The sequence below is a fragment of the Sparus aurata genome, chromosome 8, assembly GCF_900880675.1.
Source record: "Sparus aurata chromosome 8, fSpaAur1.1, whole genome shotgun sequence".
Lineage (NCBI taxonomy): Eukaryota > Metazoa > Chordata > Actinopteri > Spariformes > Sparidae > Sparus > Sparus aurata.
In genome coordinates, this window is record NC_044194.1 from 8683319 (window position 1) to 8700156 (window position 16838).

At 41.2% G+C, this 16838-nt stretch overlaps 1 protein-coding gene across 14 annotated transcripts in view; it reads left to right on the forward strand.

Moving 5' to 3' along the window:
- Nucleotides 1-16838, forward strand: part of shank3a (SH3 and multiple ankyrin repeat domains 3a) — a 181015-nt gene that overhangs the window by 143066 nt on the left and 21111 nt on the right. For all 14 annotated transcript variants that reach the window (XR_003984993.1, XR_003984991.1, XR_003984992.1 and 11 more), the window contains 4 exons: nucleotides 10934-11009; nucleotides 14053-14135; nucleotides 15513-15637; nucleotides 16049-16184. Coding sequence is in view for 11 of the 14 variants with exons in the window: in XM_030426982.1 (XP_030282842.1) it covers nucleotides 10934-11009; nucleotides 14053-14135; nucleotides 15513-15637; nucleotides 16049-16184 (420 nt within the window). In the remaining 3 variants the exon portion in view is untranslated. The remainder of the gene's footprint in view (nucleotides 1-10933; nucleotides 11010-14052; nucleotides 14136-15512; nucleotides 15638-16048; nucleotides 16185-16838) is intronic.

The following is a 16838-nucleotide window of genomic DNA, read 5'->3' on the forward strand; positions in this document are numbered from 1 at the left end:
GTGTGGAGTCTGCAGATAGATTATCATAGCCAACTAATCCATCTTATTAGAAAGAGGGAGGGAGGGAGAGAGAGGCGAGGAGAGAGAGAGAGTGACAAAAAGTATAAACCACAGGTTGGACGACATGTCTTTGGTATTAAAGTTTAGCTGAGTCAGTGTTATACACTTGCGGTTCAAGAGCAGTGCTGCCATTTATCCCTATAAAAAAAGATCCACGGAAAGTGTCCTACAGTAACACATCTCAAGGTGTGTGTGTGGGTGTGTGCACTAGTGTAGGTGATATGTTTGTTTGTTCGCAGCAGAGTGATGGCCACTATCTGTACTTCTCATCAGAAGTCAGTCGAGTGTGTTGAGCCATCTCTCCCCCTCTGGAGGACAGATCCATATCAAATCATAATAGATGGCAAAGCTATTTGAACAATGAATCAAGGCTGAAGCAGGTCTCATCGTGGAGCAGAGACATATCACATTTGACAGGGGCTGCACTGGATGACAGCAGGTCACCTGCACACACACACACACACACACAAAAACAAGCTCAAACAAGCACATACACATAAACACAGAGGCAGGTTACAGTGTTTCTCTCTGAAAGTCAAGATTATTTCACAGTGTTCTTACACACGATATTCAACTGTAGTGGTTGTTCTTACAAGTAATCTGGAGACATGTTTGGCTGAATCAGTTTGTTTAAATCAACTCCCTCACTGCCACGACTTGACACTGACTGTGTTTCAGTGTTGTGGGGTGTCACATCTAAAAAATGTGGCAACAAGCACACACACACCCAAAGACCCACAGAGCAGGTTACCTGGCAAAGTTGTAAAGCATCCCTCCGACTGGGCATGACTAATCGTACTCCTACCTTTACACCTGAACCTGTGTGTTTTTCTCTTTCCCCATGTTTCACCCTCCTTTTCTCTCAGCATCAGTCATCCACTCTCCTGTGGAGTCGGAAGGTGGAAATTACAGATGTCTTTTTTGATTTGCTTCAAATTTGATGTCAAAGTTTCTAACTATGCAGTTCTTCTTTTTTTAGGTTAAGTAATGTTCGCTCTCTAAACCACATCATTACTCTCCGTTCATAGCAACATGACATCACTTGGCTCCTTTAGACCAAAATGCCTCTGCAAGAAATAGAGATGTAGCGCTGAGCTAGTTAACATGCACAGCTCAAAGCACAGATAAAATGTTAACTCCCAGTGAATTGTAGTTAAGGGAAGCTATGTAATTACTGCTAATGTAAATAGAAAGAGCAGCTTGAATTGTGGCCTGCTGCTTTGTTTATATTGATATTGTTATGATGTTGTCCATTCAACACTTCAACTACTTGCAAGCAAGGTTCTGTGCATGGTAGCTATGGACAGATTTGGTCGAAAGTCACTAGTTAACACTGAAAGAAGTAAACAAAACCCTATTAGCTCAAATCATTTTATATAGACTATATATAAAGTTACTGTACTGTTTTTTTGTCCTTATTTGGTGGACATCAGTGAGCAGAGGTCACAGGAGGGAGAGTGAGGAGGGACGTTATGAACCACTTGAACTATTGTAATGCTCAATTTCAAAGTTTTCAAGTTTTTCAGCAAGTTGACAAACTGCTTATCATGCCACTGAGCTGATGATTCAGTAGACATAAGTTCAGCTTGAGGATTCAGAGTTGAAGATACATTCTTGACCTGAACATTCTCTCCTGACTCCCTTTTTGTTCCTGGAATATGTGCGTTTGTGTCTGTTTGTCTGAGTGCATCTGTGCTTGTCTTGACCTTGACTCAAAGGCGAGTCATGATGAGCTGTCACACTGTTTAAAGAGCTTGTACAGTAGTTGCTTCTTGTTGTCTGAATTTGACTGAATTATTCAAGGCTTCCACTTTGACAGAGCAGAGGTATTTATAGCAGTTGGTCTCTGCCGCCGCCACTTAGATGGTAACAACGGGCTCTGTGAAAGCACTACAACAAACCAACCAAATCTGAGGTGGAGGAGGAGCAGGAGACAGAGAGACAGCAGAAAAACAGAGATGTGAAATATGCGCTGGAGTTTTTCGTTGGATGCTGAAACAGAATGGGACATTAAGGCCGGAGACATTGAAACTTTATTAATACTACTCGCCCAGGAAGTCTTATTTCATTCTTAAAATGAAGAAAACTGCGAGTCTCTGACCAGAAAAATGGAGTTGAGGAGCTCTGAATAACCGTCTGCACAAAATGGAAGTTTCAGGAGTGCTCTTAATCGTCTCTAGGTGAGGATGAAAGTGATGCTAAACCCGACTCTTCTCAGTGATTCAAGGGACGTAGACCAGTGGCAAGGTTGAGGGACGACCTCCTTGTCAATGTCTTAGAGAGGAATATAGCGTTAAAAAATGGACTGTTGTCCAGTCTTGGTGTCAGATCTGCCTGTGATGTGTAGCAGGATAGACGGGGTGGTGACGGTCGTCAAGGCAGAGCAGCCAAACTCAACATGCCATGACCTGTACTGGGGTAAGTCACCCCCTGTCCACAACTCTCTGTACTTTTCTGAAGTCAGCATAACAACCACTAGAGAGGGCAAACAGATGGCTCACTTGTAGTCTTACGGCATGTAATGTTAAAAGGGTATTTTGTAGGAGCACCTAAAAATAGATGTCCTCTGTAGATGTGAGAAACTTACAAAATGACTCAGCATGAGGGGAAATGTAAAGACACAAAAGTGGTGTGTGTCTGCAGAAATACAAGTGTTTTCCTTTTTTAGAAGAGGATGATGAACACTTCTACTAATTACCGCAACTATGATTGACAGCTTGATTCAGAACAAAAACAAAGACATTTGCAGAGAGAATATGACTACTTTTCAAATAAATATTTCACAACTAAGACCTCTTGAAAGGTCCTGTCAAAGTCCACTCAGATATTGAAGTTAATATTATTTGTCCACTTTCCTGTGTTCTTGCTACCCTCTGCCTCCTCTTCTCTCAGCTCCCAGCTCCACATTTTGTTTTATTCATGAACATTTAGATGTTTGGAATTGAGTGTTCTTACTGGTGTGTCTCTTTTTCATATAGGTACTGAACGTTGTGGTTATCAAACAAATACCATGACTGTTGTTCTCAATGAAATAGGAGAGGGCAGATCTGACATTTTCACTTATACTGAGACTAGGCACAATGTTGTCCAGCTCTCACACTTGATAACTTTGATGGGCTCTTTTCTTTTGGTTCTGGCGTGATTACATCTTATCTCCTATTCTGTTTTGTTAAAAGCCTGTCGTGCAATGTCATTGTCTTAGTCTGCACTATGATCAAAGCGTCTTGTTGAGTTTATATCCAGAAACAATCTTTGCCCTCCCTTCCTCCCTCTCTCTTGGCTTCTACAAAGTTAGACAGTAATTCTTGGTGTAAGCCTCAGCAGAGAAACCTTAAATCATCTGCCTGGCAGGATGAGACAGTCCTTATCAGAAATATGGCAGTGTGGGTCATTTGTTCAAACACATGCAGCAACTTATTTGTAAGATGCATGACCTCTTAGGATTGTGCAAATAATTGCTTTGTCCTTCAGCAGCAAAGGTGGAAGTAGTGAGACGTTGCCACAACAAAACCTCTTTAAGGACAAGGTCAAGGATGATGTGTGGGCATACAAAGCACATCTCTGACACCAGAAACAGCAGTTCTTGATTTTAACAATGGGAGTGATCTCTCTCTAACCTTTGCTATCCCCTTTCCTCCATTTTCCCATAAAGTTGCAATCCTTAAGATTTCAGTTCTTGTTCACTCGATAACATCACGTAAGGTTTAATACTGCTGGTCGCATAATTCTGAAGGCAGCAACACTCCTTGTGCTACAGGGACCTTCAAAGTAACCATAGTAAGACAGAAAATGGCCATAAAGTGAAAGAAAGATACCTAGGTTAGGTATTCAGCTAGGGTTGGGCGATATGGCCTAAAAATTGAATCTCCGATTTTTTTACACCAAACTCGATTTACGATTTTAATCGATTTTTTTTCTCTTCTCAAGAACAAACTTCAAATTACAAATAAATGATTAAAAGCATTGCTTTTATTTTAATGCTATGATTTACAACAAATTTGCCCAGCCATTGTAAACAGTGCAGCTTCAAACTCACATAAACAAGTGCATCCTTTTGAAAAGACTGTGTCCCTTTTTGATAAATGCTTTTGTAAACATAAATTTAACATGTCAGATTGCTTGCTATTATAAAAACAGATACGTTTCCATATTGGTATTGATAAAGTGTTAATATAACTTTCATTAAATCCTTTATTTTGCAAAAGGTGCCTTTGTTTACAAAAAAGTATTTCATATCCCTGAAGATATGTAAATTAAACATCTGCATGCATTGCATAGTAAACATGCATGCATGCATGTTGGTAGATTTTACAAATTTTTGGCCATGAAGACGAGCCTGTCTGCTTCCTCTGGCTTGAGACATCATGCCCCGTTGTGGCTTCATAACACAAGCCTGGGGTCGAACATTTTCTGCATGTGGATGAACCTCCGGCGTTTCCACTGTAAATACGAGCAGCATATCTTTAGCCATATGCAACGTGACTGCATCTGTAACAGCTGTCCACCGGGACCCTTTCTTCTCATACGGGACACAATGATTAAATGATTCCGCTAATGTTGGCTGCTTTATAGCGGATACGTGTGGGCTGCCGCGGTCTGTACATCTTGTAGTGAACGACAAGTGTCCCACTGTGATCCAGGCGTCTGTTTGACATGCTGAAATAAATGGTTCGGACCGCTGTCTTTAGATGCAACAGCCTTTGAACAAACTTTTCAGCGGACGGTGGTTTGTTCGAGGTCTGACGCCACAAAACCAAGCTACTAACGAGACAGTGTCTTTTTATGAACGAACTCTTTGCTCGCTGCATGTTGTGTTTGTTTCTCTGTGGAAAGTCAATGCGGGGAGGAGGGAGGAGCCGACTATGAACTACGGGAGCCCACGAAGAGCAGCGGCGGAGCAAGTTAAATAAAAAAATCAATTTTCATTTTTAAAAATCGTCCTGAACCAAAAACTCGAATTAATCGATTTTGCAGATTTTTCGCCCAGCCCTATATTCAGCATAGGTTTACTAAATTGAACATTTAAAATGCAATTGTAGTGCATATGCACACTAAGTACATGAAATCTTTGTTACAAAACATGTTGACCATATCTGAACCCAAACTACTGAGATGGCAAGTCAGAAAATGATGAATGTAAATAAATTGTTTCTTGGAAGACACTAATTAGGACTATTGGGCAGAATATAGACATATTACCATTCACTGTTAGTCTGTTGTCATGTCCTGCTTTCCCTCCCTCACTCTGCTGTACTCTCCTATTCAACCTGTCCGCCGTCTTTCTGTTTTTCTTCGTCCTCTTACTCTTTTTGTTCCGACACCCTCCACTTTACAGTTAATTAAGCCACCCTATACTCTCCTTATCATGTGCATGTATGCACATCAATGGCTTGATGAAAAGATTTACTAGAGCATCAAGCCTGTATCAGAAGCATGTGCTCATACGCCTTAAGTCACCTTTGATGTTGAATATAAAGATTAAATTGATACAGAGCCTCCTTTAAGTTCTTCTTTTGTACTGACTCGTCTTTTTCTTCAGTGTCCTTTCTATCATACTGTCCACTGAGCATGACTAATTTTGTCCTGGAAAAAAATAATAAAATAAAATAATTTCATCTTTCCTTTAAAGTATGATTTGAGAATCGTTCTGTAGAGGAATAGAAAATCAGGAGTAGACACAGGAAAATGAAAACGCAAATGAAGATGTTGCTCTGTCCTCTGTGCTCTTGGAAGTGGGTTAGCCTTGTATCCATCTGCATGGTAGAGCAACTCCCTGTTGGATCTGTGGAAAGTCAGGCACATTGTGTGACAGCACAAAAGAGAAAGAAAGAAAGGATGGTTCTTTATTTTTTTCTTTTGCCACAAGCATCCCCTCACAGGCCGTGTTGCTCTTGGGAAGTTGATACATTGGTGAGTCTGGCATTGTTGTGATTAATTTAAACGCTGCTTTAGTATTCAAGGTGTAGGGAGCCCTCAGAGTTTACTTCACCCCCCCGCTTAGTCTTCTACCCACCTTGTTTAGAGGGTTAACGTGCACCACATGAATGAGGAGGCTGAGGGAGAGAAGGAGAAAAAGGAACGGAGGGATGAGTGGGGGTGTTGAGGAAAAGAATTAAAAAGTCAATGAGGCTCCCTTGATAAGCGTGTGTGTTTGTGTGTGAGTGTGTGTGCGCATGTTTGTCTGCAGCTCTTATCAGTGGTAAAACAGCATAGGTTAATTCTCATTCAGCAGGGTTGAGAGGCAGTGTGTGTGCCTGTGATGTTAGGTGTTTCCGTGCATCTGTGTGTATGTGGTGTGGCTCTTGTGTCCTTCAGACAAGGACAGTGAAGTTGTTACAATCTGTCCATAATGGAGAAGCACTGTGGGCTAAGACAGGAACATTTACAGTGAAGTAGCATGTTTAACAGAGTGGCAGAGAGAGCAGAACTGTTGCAGCGTAACATATAGCTTGATGTGCTAAATATGCTTTCGTCCCGATTATAACACACTGTGTTCACAGCTATCAGCAGCGAGAACAAACAGCTTACAGTATTCTCACATTTTTACGGATGAGTAATCGCTCATAACACATAGAGAAAAAATCTTGCAATCAATACCACATTAAGTCTGTAGATCAGGCACGGAGCGTTCATCTCTGAAAGTTGATGGAAAATCAGTGCTGTTGGTAAATTCTGGAGGTATACATAAAGAAAACAACCTTTTCTGAGTTCAACAATATTTTATTTTTGTCATTAAAAGAAAACATTTTGCTGTAGAGAAACAATGACCTACGGAAGGAGAAAGTGCTCTGCACACATTTTGGGCTGAAGCTTTTTATCGATGCTTTAAGGTATTGACATGATCATTGGTGCTTTCAAAGCTTAGTAGTTTAATGCAGCGTGCTTGATACGGTTCTGGTAGCAGAGCTTAAAACTAACAGCCTCCCGTCGTCCCATGGGAAAATGTGGGATGAACAGAAATCTTCCCTGGGACGCCTCTGGAACAGGATTGTTGTACAAATGTATGTATAACTGCTGCTTAGCAAATGTCAAACCAACTGTGACTACATCAGAGGTATTCTTTTCATGCTCCCCCTATAATTTATATCACTGTCTGGCTACTTAGCACAAGGCCTATAGAAATATGATGCAGTAAACTCATTAATGACTGGAGACACCGCCTATTTTTTGCCTGATAGTGTTACATCATGAACAACCAATCTCTGTTGAAATTGACACGATTTGAGCCTGTTAGCAGTTAGCTGTGTTTGGCTAAGGCAGCCAGCAGCTAATTGAGCTAAAAAAGGTAAAACTGCAGGACTGAGACTTTTTGATCAGAGGAACATTCAGAGTAAATCAGTGAACTGGAGTTCAGTGTGACAGCCAGTGCAAGTACAGCAACTAAATGCAAGAAAGTACTTCAGCTGGGTACAGTTTGGAGGTTAAAGTATTTTGAGAACTATTTACAGGTTGGTTCTGTCTCTTGTGTCCGTCGTACCTATAGTATCTATCTGTCTGTCCATCAGCGAGCAGCTCATAATAAAACTTCTACTTTGACCACATTTTTCCCTGTTAAATCTCATGTCCCGGCTTTTCTTTTTTTTTTTCTAAGGATGCCATCTGTGTTTCAGTCACCAGATGCAGCATCTACAGTCTAATGAAAATGCCACTCTCTTCAGATCTCTCTTATTAAACCACAATGTGAGGCCACCTCCTAATGTGCACTCACAGACAAATCGTCCCTCATGGTGTTCACAGAGGGAAATTAACTTCCTCTCCTCTTCTTTTTCTTTATGTGTGTTCACTATGTGCTGTGCCATTTAACTTTGCTATTTCCTTATTTTCATTTTGAGATATTTTGCTACTGCTCTGTACTTTTTTTTGTTGGTATTTCTTGGTATTACTTTATGATTACAATATAATTTGTTCTTCTGAATGGAATGTTGCTTTTTCAGCATTAAGTGTTATAAAAGAGAGCAAAAATATTACATCTGGACATTGTTATATCTCCAAATAGGGTCATTATTTGGTATCGCTAATGTGATTTATTTTCACATGACTGTTTAATGAATGATTCACTGAGTAACATCCAGCAAGTTCATGTTTTTCCGGACATTTATCAGCTGACAGCCCAGTTGTTGTTGCTCTGCTGTGGATCAGAAGATAGTCTTTGTTTTATTTGCATCTGGGGCTAAACCTCGGACAACTGCCGTCAAAATCAGTGTGTGGGTGTGTGTGTGTGTAGGTGTGTGTGTGTGTGTGTGTGTGCGTGTGTGTGTGTGTGTGTGTGTGTGATAGATGGAAGTGGAGTTTAGGTTATCTCTGCTATCAGATGCTCCTGGGCTGTACAAAATAGATGACAGCTGTGATGAATGAGCTGCATTTCACACTCTTACACTGCATCTGGTATCACATGGTGTGCACACAGGCACACACATGTATTGTACATACACAAATGCATACACCGCTCAGACACACAAAATACTGTCAGTGTACTCATTCACACTCTCCAACTCCCCAATTTATTCAGCGTTTAGCAGATTTTCCTTTTCTTGACGCTCATCATTTGATGAAGTGTTGAGGCTGAATGAGCATGGGCTGGAAATGTGCAGAAGTGCTGCCTCATCTACAACTTTCTCCCCAAATATCACCTTTTTATCTCATCACTGCTTTGACAACCAGCGCTAACAAAAGGCCACATCTTGCCTCCCGACAGTGGACGCACAGTAACCTTCTAACCCAGACAAGATAACAACCAGCCTCACTACACTTTTCTTTCCCCCGTCTTCTCCGATAACCTCACAAAACACCCACTCAGCGTCATTCTTAATTACACATCTGATTCTCTGGTACGCCAGCACACCCTTGATTAATCTACTATTCAAGTTTCTTCCATTTTTTTGTGAGGAAACGTCAAACTTAATTTTCATGTACTTTCCGTCCACCTGCCTCTATTTCAGTTTGTGTTTTTGCACAGTTCGTGTCTGTGTAGTCGTCCAGGTTGTAAGATGCCAGAACAAATTAAAAAATAATTCACTGGGCTTCCTTTTGGCATCAGTGAAAGCAAAGAAACAGTCCGATTGCAGTAAAGGAAAGGTGACAACACTTATCTGCCGCTTACAATGTTGCCATAATATCATTACCCTCGGCTGTTTGTCAACACATAACTATAAACCCAGTCCAGGGAACTGGGTGCCAAAAGGAAAAAGAGGTAAATGCTGAGGATATCCATAAAGAAAACTCAGATGAACAAATGAAAGTTCAGTGGCGTTTATAATTTCTTCTTACATGCATTTCCCAGAAATACTTTTGTCCACCCTCAGAGAACAGGCATGAACTTGTGGCTTTCTGTGGGTTATTTGTGTAGGTGGACAGAGCAGTAATTGATTCTATAGTATGAGCAAGAGGAAGAGCAGAGGACGATTGTTCAGATACTGCTAAATTCTTTTTTATTTTTTATTTTGTTTTACTTTATTCTATTCTTTCTCTTCTTATGTGTCACCGAGTGTCAGTGGAGGCAGTTATCAGAGCTTCACGTTGTTCTCAGCTGACAGTCTGTCACTCAGACACACAGTCAGATGGACAGGCTAAAGTGGATCTCAGGATGCCGGCCTCCTCAAGTCTGCTCGCTTGCTTTGATCTCTTTCCCTTTCTGCTCTTTACATGTCTTCTCATACACACACATATACTCGGTGTCTCACGCGGCTTGATGTATTGCCTTTATTAGATAGCAGACAGCAAAATGACAGGAAAAATGGAGCAGCGGACCAAGGTTAGAAGCCAGGCTTGTGGCTTTCTTAATGCTGTGTGTCTCAGGTCACCGCCAGGATGCCCCTCACTCTCACAGCTTTGCCCAATTAAGAGTTTCTGTATGGCCTGGAAGGGTCTTGGGGTGTGAAGTCAGCAGATTGCTGTTTAGTGGAGGTACAGTGTGTATTATTGGGATGGAGAGGGTGCATCGATCTCTATCAGCACTCCCATAGGATAAATCCACCCACACTCTGACAGGAACCACACACACATACTGTTCACACACACACACAATAATGATTGAGCTCAACATGGTTCCCTTTCTTGTGAATGTGCTCATTTTAAGAATTTCTTTGTGTTATTGTTTCAAAACTCAAAAATGCAACTGAACATTAAACTCTGATGATAAATGAAGCATGTTAACAACAATTATCTCTCTGTGGTTGCTCATATCCTCTCTGTGCTAACTGAATTACTGATTTTTGCTGGCATGTTTAGACAAACATGCTTAGAGCTGAGCCAGAAACAGCGGTGACATTTTTGTATTGTTGTTGATTGGTTAAAACGTCTGAACTGAAGATGATTCCAAAAGTAATCTGTGTCCTTCCTAAATCATATTTAATCACAGCATTCCTCGAAAGTTGTTTTAAATGCATTCAAAATTCACTGAAATCTGGGAAAAAATGCTATAAAACCAGTACACACTCTGACAAATGTAGGTGACCTTGCCTTGAAGAAGCTGCAATAGGATATTTCAGCCTTGAAGGATATGTGAATAATTGCAAGAGTGTCTCTGATATTAAGTCATAACAATAATTTTGTTGAAATTTGATCGTTTTACCATTTACAACTCTGTGTGTAAATGGTAAATGGCAAATGCAAAAAAAATCAAAAGTGTTTTTATTTCCAAGTATAATCTTCTTTTTTAGATTAAACCATTCAACCTAATCCCAAAATCAGGTAACTAGCTGAATCTGAAACTCTTAAGCAATTTCAACCCAATGTGAAAACCATTTTTTGTATTTTTAAAAGCTTTCCAGGTGTTGCAGTCCTTGATGCCAGCATGCAGTATGAGGGAGAAATATTCATGCAGAAGTTTTAAGTACTGGAATGTCTGATTAAATATATTTGATGTGTTTTACAGAGACTCGGGAGGACCGCACAAAGAGACTGTTCAGACACTACACTGTGGGATCCTACGACAACTTCACCTCATACAGGTACAGCCACTTCCTATTAGCTAGAGCATTTTAGTGAATACAGTACTGCAGCAGTTATAGTGGTCATATCCAACTCCTTCCTCACCTGAACGGAGGTAATAAAGTGCATGTGACAAGGTGTTGGACATGAAGTTGCTGCCATCTAAAGGCATAAGGTTGCCAGTGCACTCAGTTGTAATAGTAAAATGCACATGAATTTGGCTTCCATATTTGTTAGTTTGGTTTTGCCTGTTTGTGTGGGTGTCTAGGCACCCAATATATTCTTAACCTGCATATATGGTTTTATAATTTACATGTTTATGATTTGCTGCCAGGATGTTCTTATTAAATCTGTTTAATGTTCTATTTTCCAAATAATACTTTTATTTTTAACCTCAGTATTCATATCTTTCTCTTGTTTTGCCATCCCTGTCTCAAGCTGACATTAATTGTGTAGAAAGCGTCAGAGCTCTCTCTCTTTTAAGTCAGATTTGTTAGCAGAAGGTAGAGTAGAAAGCTATGTGCGGTTTTGTTATGATGCAAATTCCCAAATTGATGCCACAGAGTGTCACTTGGAGACACAGTGTTAATCTAAATGAGCATTGTTCCCACCCACTTTCTCAGCCTTTCATAAAATGTCAAGTTCCTGCTTTCGAGGTTTTAGTTGGATTAAATGTCACTTCTGTTACGAAAGCTCCAGGTTTGTAGAATTACCATCGCACTGTTCTGTGATACATGAGGCATTTGAAATAGAAAACAGAGTACATTTCTTGTTGCTTTCCAGAGATGCAACAGTAAAAGACAAACACTGCACAAAACCACAGCAGGTTACTATAAGATATTAAAGTTCCAATGCAAGAGATGAATGTCTGAATAAAAAACCAGTTGCACATGGCAGCAAAAAGCACAAGTCGATGTCCAGATTCTTATAACTGAGGTCTGAAGGATATTAGAATCCAAAATGTCAAAGGACAGGATCATTTTGAGGAAACATTTACCATTTCAAACTGTGAGTTCTTCTTTATTGAGTTATGTGGGCGGATAGAGATTCTGAACAAGGACAGTGAGCATATTGCTTTAATGCAGCATTTTAGGGTGTAGAGCAGAGATGAAAGCGTAGTGGATAAAAGGGTTTGGATTGCAACAGCGTCTTAGTGATGCTTACCCAACAGTGTTTTGTGCATAATAATTGGTGCAAAAGTGAATAGATAGCTTTTTATAAAACCAGACCTTTGACCTCCCTTCTGCAGAAAGGTTTGTTACGGGTCTCCTGGCTCCAGCAGCAGGGGCTCTGTGTTCCCTTGGTAAGTCTGAGAGAGTGAAGTGTAACTAAGCTAATGGAGACTGCAGCCGCCTACTGAGTTGCAACCTGAACACAAGCCCTCTACATCTACCTTTAGCTGTGCAGTAGGATGACTGATAATGTTGAAAACGGCAAAACTCTCGAGTTTTTGGAGAAGTGTTCAGGCTGTAAACTATCAGGAGTCTCAGAGTTCAACGTGTGGTGTGAAAAGGATGGGAGATGCAAGTAACGCTGCAATTTCTTCATTGTTGTGCACAATAAGTCTAAGCTAAGGCATACAGGGTAATCAATTTGTCATCTGCGCTGACGGTGCAGCACTTTACTTCTGCAATTGAAATTTTCTGCATTAGACTTGTTGTTAAATGTCTTTCAGTTCATCTAAACCAGGGTCAGGTGGGTTTCTGGTTTTGCCAGTCCCTCGTACAATCTTCCACCGGTTTGATATTGTGCCAACTGACTAAATTGGTCTTGGATAGCCAATTAGCTCAGCTCCACAGGTGCTGCACTGCTTAATTCTTGATATATAAACTGCTCCTGTTTGCCCTTAAAGTTGCTGCATTACACTCGTAATACAAATTGAACACTTCTTGTATCAGATTCAAATTAAAAGAAAGAAATCCTTAATTTCTTAACAAGGCTTTTATTGTGAAACATATTTAGGAACATGATGTGGAAAAGTAATTGACTTGCTAAATTCACATACATAACTACTTGAAATGTCTGCCGTCTTTTCTCCAGTTTCACTCACTTGAAGTCTTATTTTATTCATTATTTGGACATTAAACTTAGAAGACAAGTGAAGTTTAATTGTTGTTGTGAGAGATGAAAACAGGATTTGTTGCAGTTGCCCTGATGGACTGTGTGTTAACATTTGGTATTGCCAGGCTTGTCCGGACTTGGGCTTTATATCAAACGGTTTGAAAAAGTTTAAACCCTACCCGAACGTAATCCACACCATAATGAAATTAGAATGTCTTTTTCAACCCATATTTGGCTGAATGTTCCCAGTTTCAATGAGAAGGATGGGTGGCCTGAATATTTTTTTGCACACACATGCAGCCCTCATGCTGACGTTCGCTTTGCTGCTAAAAACTGCCGTACTAATTTTGCTTAGCTTTTGGCTCACAGGCTTTGGACACGAACGCGTTGCTTAAAAATAAAATAGCCTTTAAATGCGTGCAGAGCCCATCAGGTTAACACCATCTAAAAGCCTCCACCCCTCAACACTCAGGAAAATCAGGCAGTGATGAACTGCTCACTTACTGTTGCCTCCTATTCCCTCTGTCATTAGTTAGGGGATAATATTGCATCTGAGTCATCTCTGTCAGTTTCTTCAGCCGAAGCCCTCCACTCCCTCCTCCGCTGCAGTCTCATCTGAGGGATCAGCAAGAAGATTGATTCACGCTTAGGTTTTATCCCAAAGATACTTCAATCATGAGGACTCTCTGTGTGTGTCTCTCTTTCAAAATACTTATATAACCCCTGGGAAACCTGAGCTGTGGTTGCTTGCTGGCTTGCTGGCTTTTATCTTGATTGGTTAACAGGAAAGGAAGTACAGTACAGGTGTGTGTGTGTGGGTGTGTGTGTGTGTGTGTGTGTGTGTTTGTGTGTGTGCCTCAGTCACCTCCCACTTGTCAGCCCCCACCGGGCGACCCTCTTCACTCTCCTGCCTCTCGCCCCTCTCTCTCGCACCTCTCTCTTTGTATGTGTGAGGATGCTGGTGGATTCATACCTGCTGTCTCTCTGCTCTCTCCTTCACAGTGACTATATCATAGAGGAGAAAAATGCTGTTTTACAGAAGAAAGAAAATGAGGGGTTTGGCTTTGTCCTGCGGGGAGCCAAAGGTGAGATACAATCACACGCACACGCACACATACACAGACACACACACACACACACACACACACACTAGGCCCTTGTTTTCAACGTATGAGAGTTTTGATGTGAGAAGCGGCTTGTTGATCTGAGTCAGGGAGTGCAGCTCAGTCTGTATTGTTACTGTGTGAGTCAACAACAGGACCAGCTTCAGTCAACACTCAGCTTGTATACTCAGATGCACTCAGGCTCCTGTGTGTGAGCGTGAGTGTGTGAGTGTGTGTGTGTGCATGTGTGTGTGTGTGTGTGTGTGTGTGTAGCCCCTTTGGTGGCGTCATCCTTGGCTGAGCTGTCGGCTAGCTGTCCCATCTGTTCCCCACACATGGCGTTCAGCTTTAGTAGAGACACACTCCTTTCTCCCCTCCTGTCTTATTGCTCTCATCTCTGCTCTGTGTCTCCTTGCTTTTGTTCCTCTCCTCTCTCCTCCACCTGCCTTCACGCCCTTCCCGTCCATTATCCTCTCACGATATTGTGCTATCGCTTTCATACCCTTCCGCATTTCCAACAGAAATCTCCCCTCCACTCATCTCCATTGCCACAAATTCATTTTACTCATGCACGTGCCAGCTCTCCCTCCTCATGCCGGTTACCATGGCAACCCCTCTCAGGCACCTTGCCGGGAGTCTGAATGTGCTTTACTGCTCCATCACTCACTACCACGGATCTTGGCCCACCCCGCTCTCTTTTACACACTCTGTCGTTTACTCCACAGTACCCTTAAAGACACACACTCACAAACACATACACACACACACACACACAAGCACACACTGTAGTTCACTTACTGGTCCTCTGAGAAGTCTCATGTGTCAGTGATTTAGCTGGATTCATTCCAGGATTAAATGGAGTTTGTGGTGGCCCACTCACTTAACAAATTGTGCTTGTGTGCTGTATGTGTATGTGTGTGTGTGTGTGTGTGTGTGTGTGTATATATGTGCATTTATGCATGTGTGTGTCTATTTTGTTGACATATGCATGAAGTTCAGTAAGTGTGATCATGTGATTGTATGCAACTGTACAATATATATCAGCAGAACATCCACTCAGGGTTGCTCCTGTCTCTCCCGAATATACTCTGACATTTTTAGTCAACGAATAGGATTATTCATGATTGAATAACATTATTTAGCAAAAAGAAAAGTTTTTAAGAACTTATCATTGGCTCCCAGGAAATTAAAATTGCCAAAACTATCGGCCAACATTTTCTAAATATTCTTTGCAGCCTGTTCCTTTTTTTCTGTTTGTGGTCATGGGCAATCACATTTACTAGGAAAGAAAATTAGAATCAAAAGAAGATTATAGGCATAGATTTCACCTAACACTATTAGCTCTGTGCTTCCTCTCAGCCGAGACGCCCATTGAAGAGTTCACCCCCACCCCAGCATTCCCTGCCCTTCAGTACCTGGAGTCTGTGGACGTGGAGGGAGTGGCCTGGAGGGCTGGTCTGAGGACAGGAGACTTCCTCATAGAGGTAATTAAGGACAGCACTTCACTTGTTCCTCCTTCATCTGTAACTACATAATAATGTTCATCTCGTTACTGAACACAGTGCTGATGGGCTTGAATAGAGAACACAAACAAACAACTTCTGGATTCTGCACAGCTGTAATGTGTATTTGTAGATATGACACAGTTTTTTCCTTTACCTGAAAACTTGTATCTAATATCTGACGGTATGTTAGGATAAACCTATATTTAAATGAATGAGATACTGCTCTATAAAGAAAAGGCAAGATACTTAGTTTTATCCTATGATTTATCTTATACTGACCTGCGAGAATTTGGTAACTTTGGTGCTTTGATGTCAGCCGCATGGTCAAAAAAACAAGGTTACACTGATGTCGACACGTCTCATTCTGTCTCTGTCTGCGTTTTTTCTCAGGTAAACGGGGTGAACGTGGTGAAGGTGGGCCATAAGCAGGTGGTGTCCTTGATCCGGCAAGGGGGCAACAGGCTGCTGATGAAGGTGGTGTCTGTCACACGTAAACCTGAGTCTGAGGAGGTCGTTCGCAAAAAAGGTAACAACTCCTCTGTTCCCTATCTTTAAGAAAAGTACATTAAATGTATTGCTTCATAGATTCATATCATGTCACACCATGTGAAATGCTGCTCCACTCGTGTGCTTATTATCTGATAGTGGCTTTATTAGAAGTATACTGTGTGCTCAGGGATTTGAGCATGGCACATGTAATTTATCACAAGATACCTCAGTTATTTGCTAATGAATTTTATAACTGTACGTAATAAAAGGTGGTTTTATGTACAGAGGACTCAGGCAAATATGTGTTTCCATTGTCAATATGAGTTCTACCACATTTAACTGCTGTAGATTCATGTGGTTTCCATGTCAACCACAGCTCGCCATTACTCAGCTCCCACACAGCCCTGGTACTATGACCTCAGGACTGTGTACACTGCAATTGTGTGCGTGCGTGTGTGTGATAGAATGTTGTGTGCACCTCCTTTGCAATTATTGAGATATGGTGACAGTGATAAATGGCTTTGACCCAGTTTTATTGGGAAAATACTGTATCAAGTAAATCCTGCTACTCAGGGCCTTATGGTCCCTCTTAATCACACTCTCTTCTCTGTCCTTCTGTATAACACACGCCTGTTTTCTTTGGATCTTCCCTTATGATTGTCTCCTTTTAACCCTTTCATGCAAAAATTGT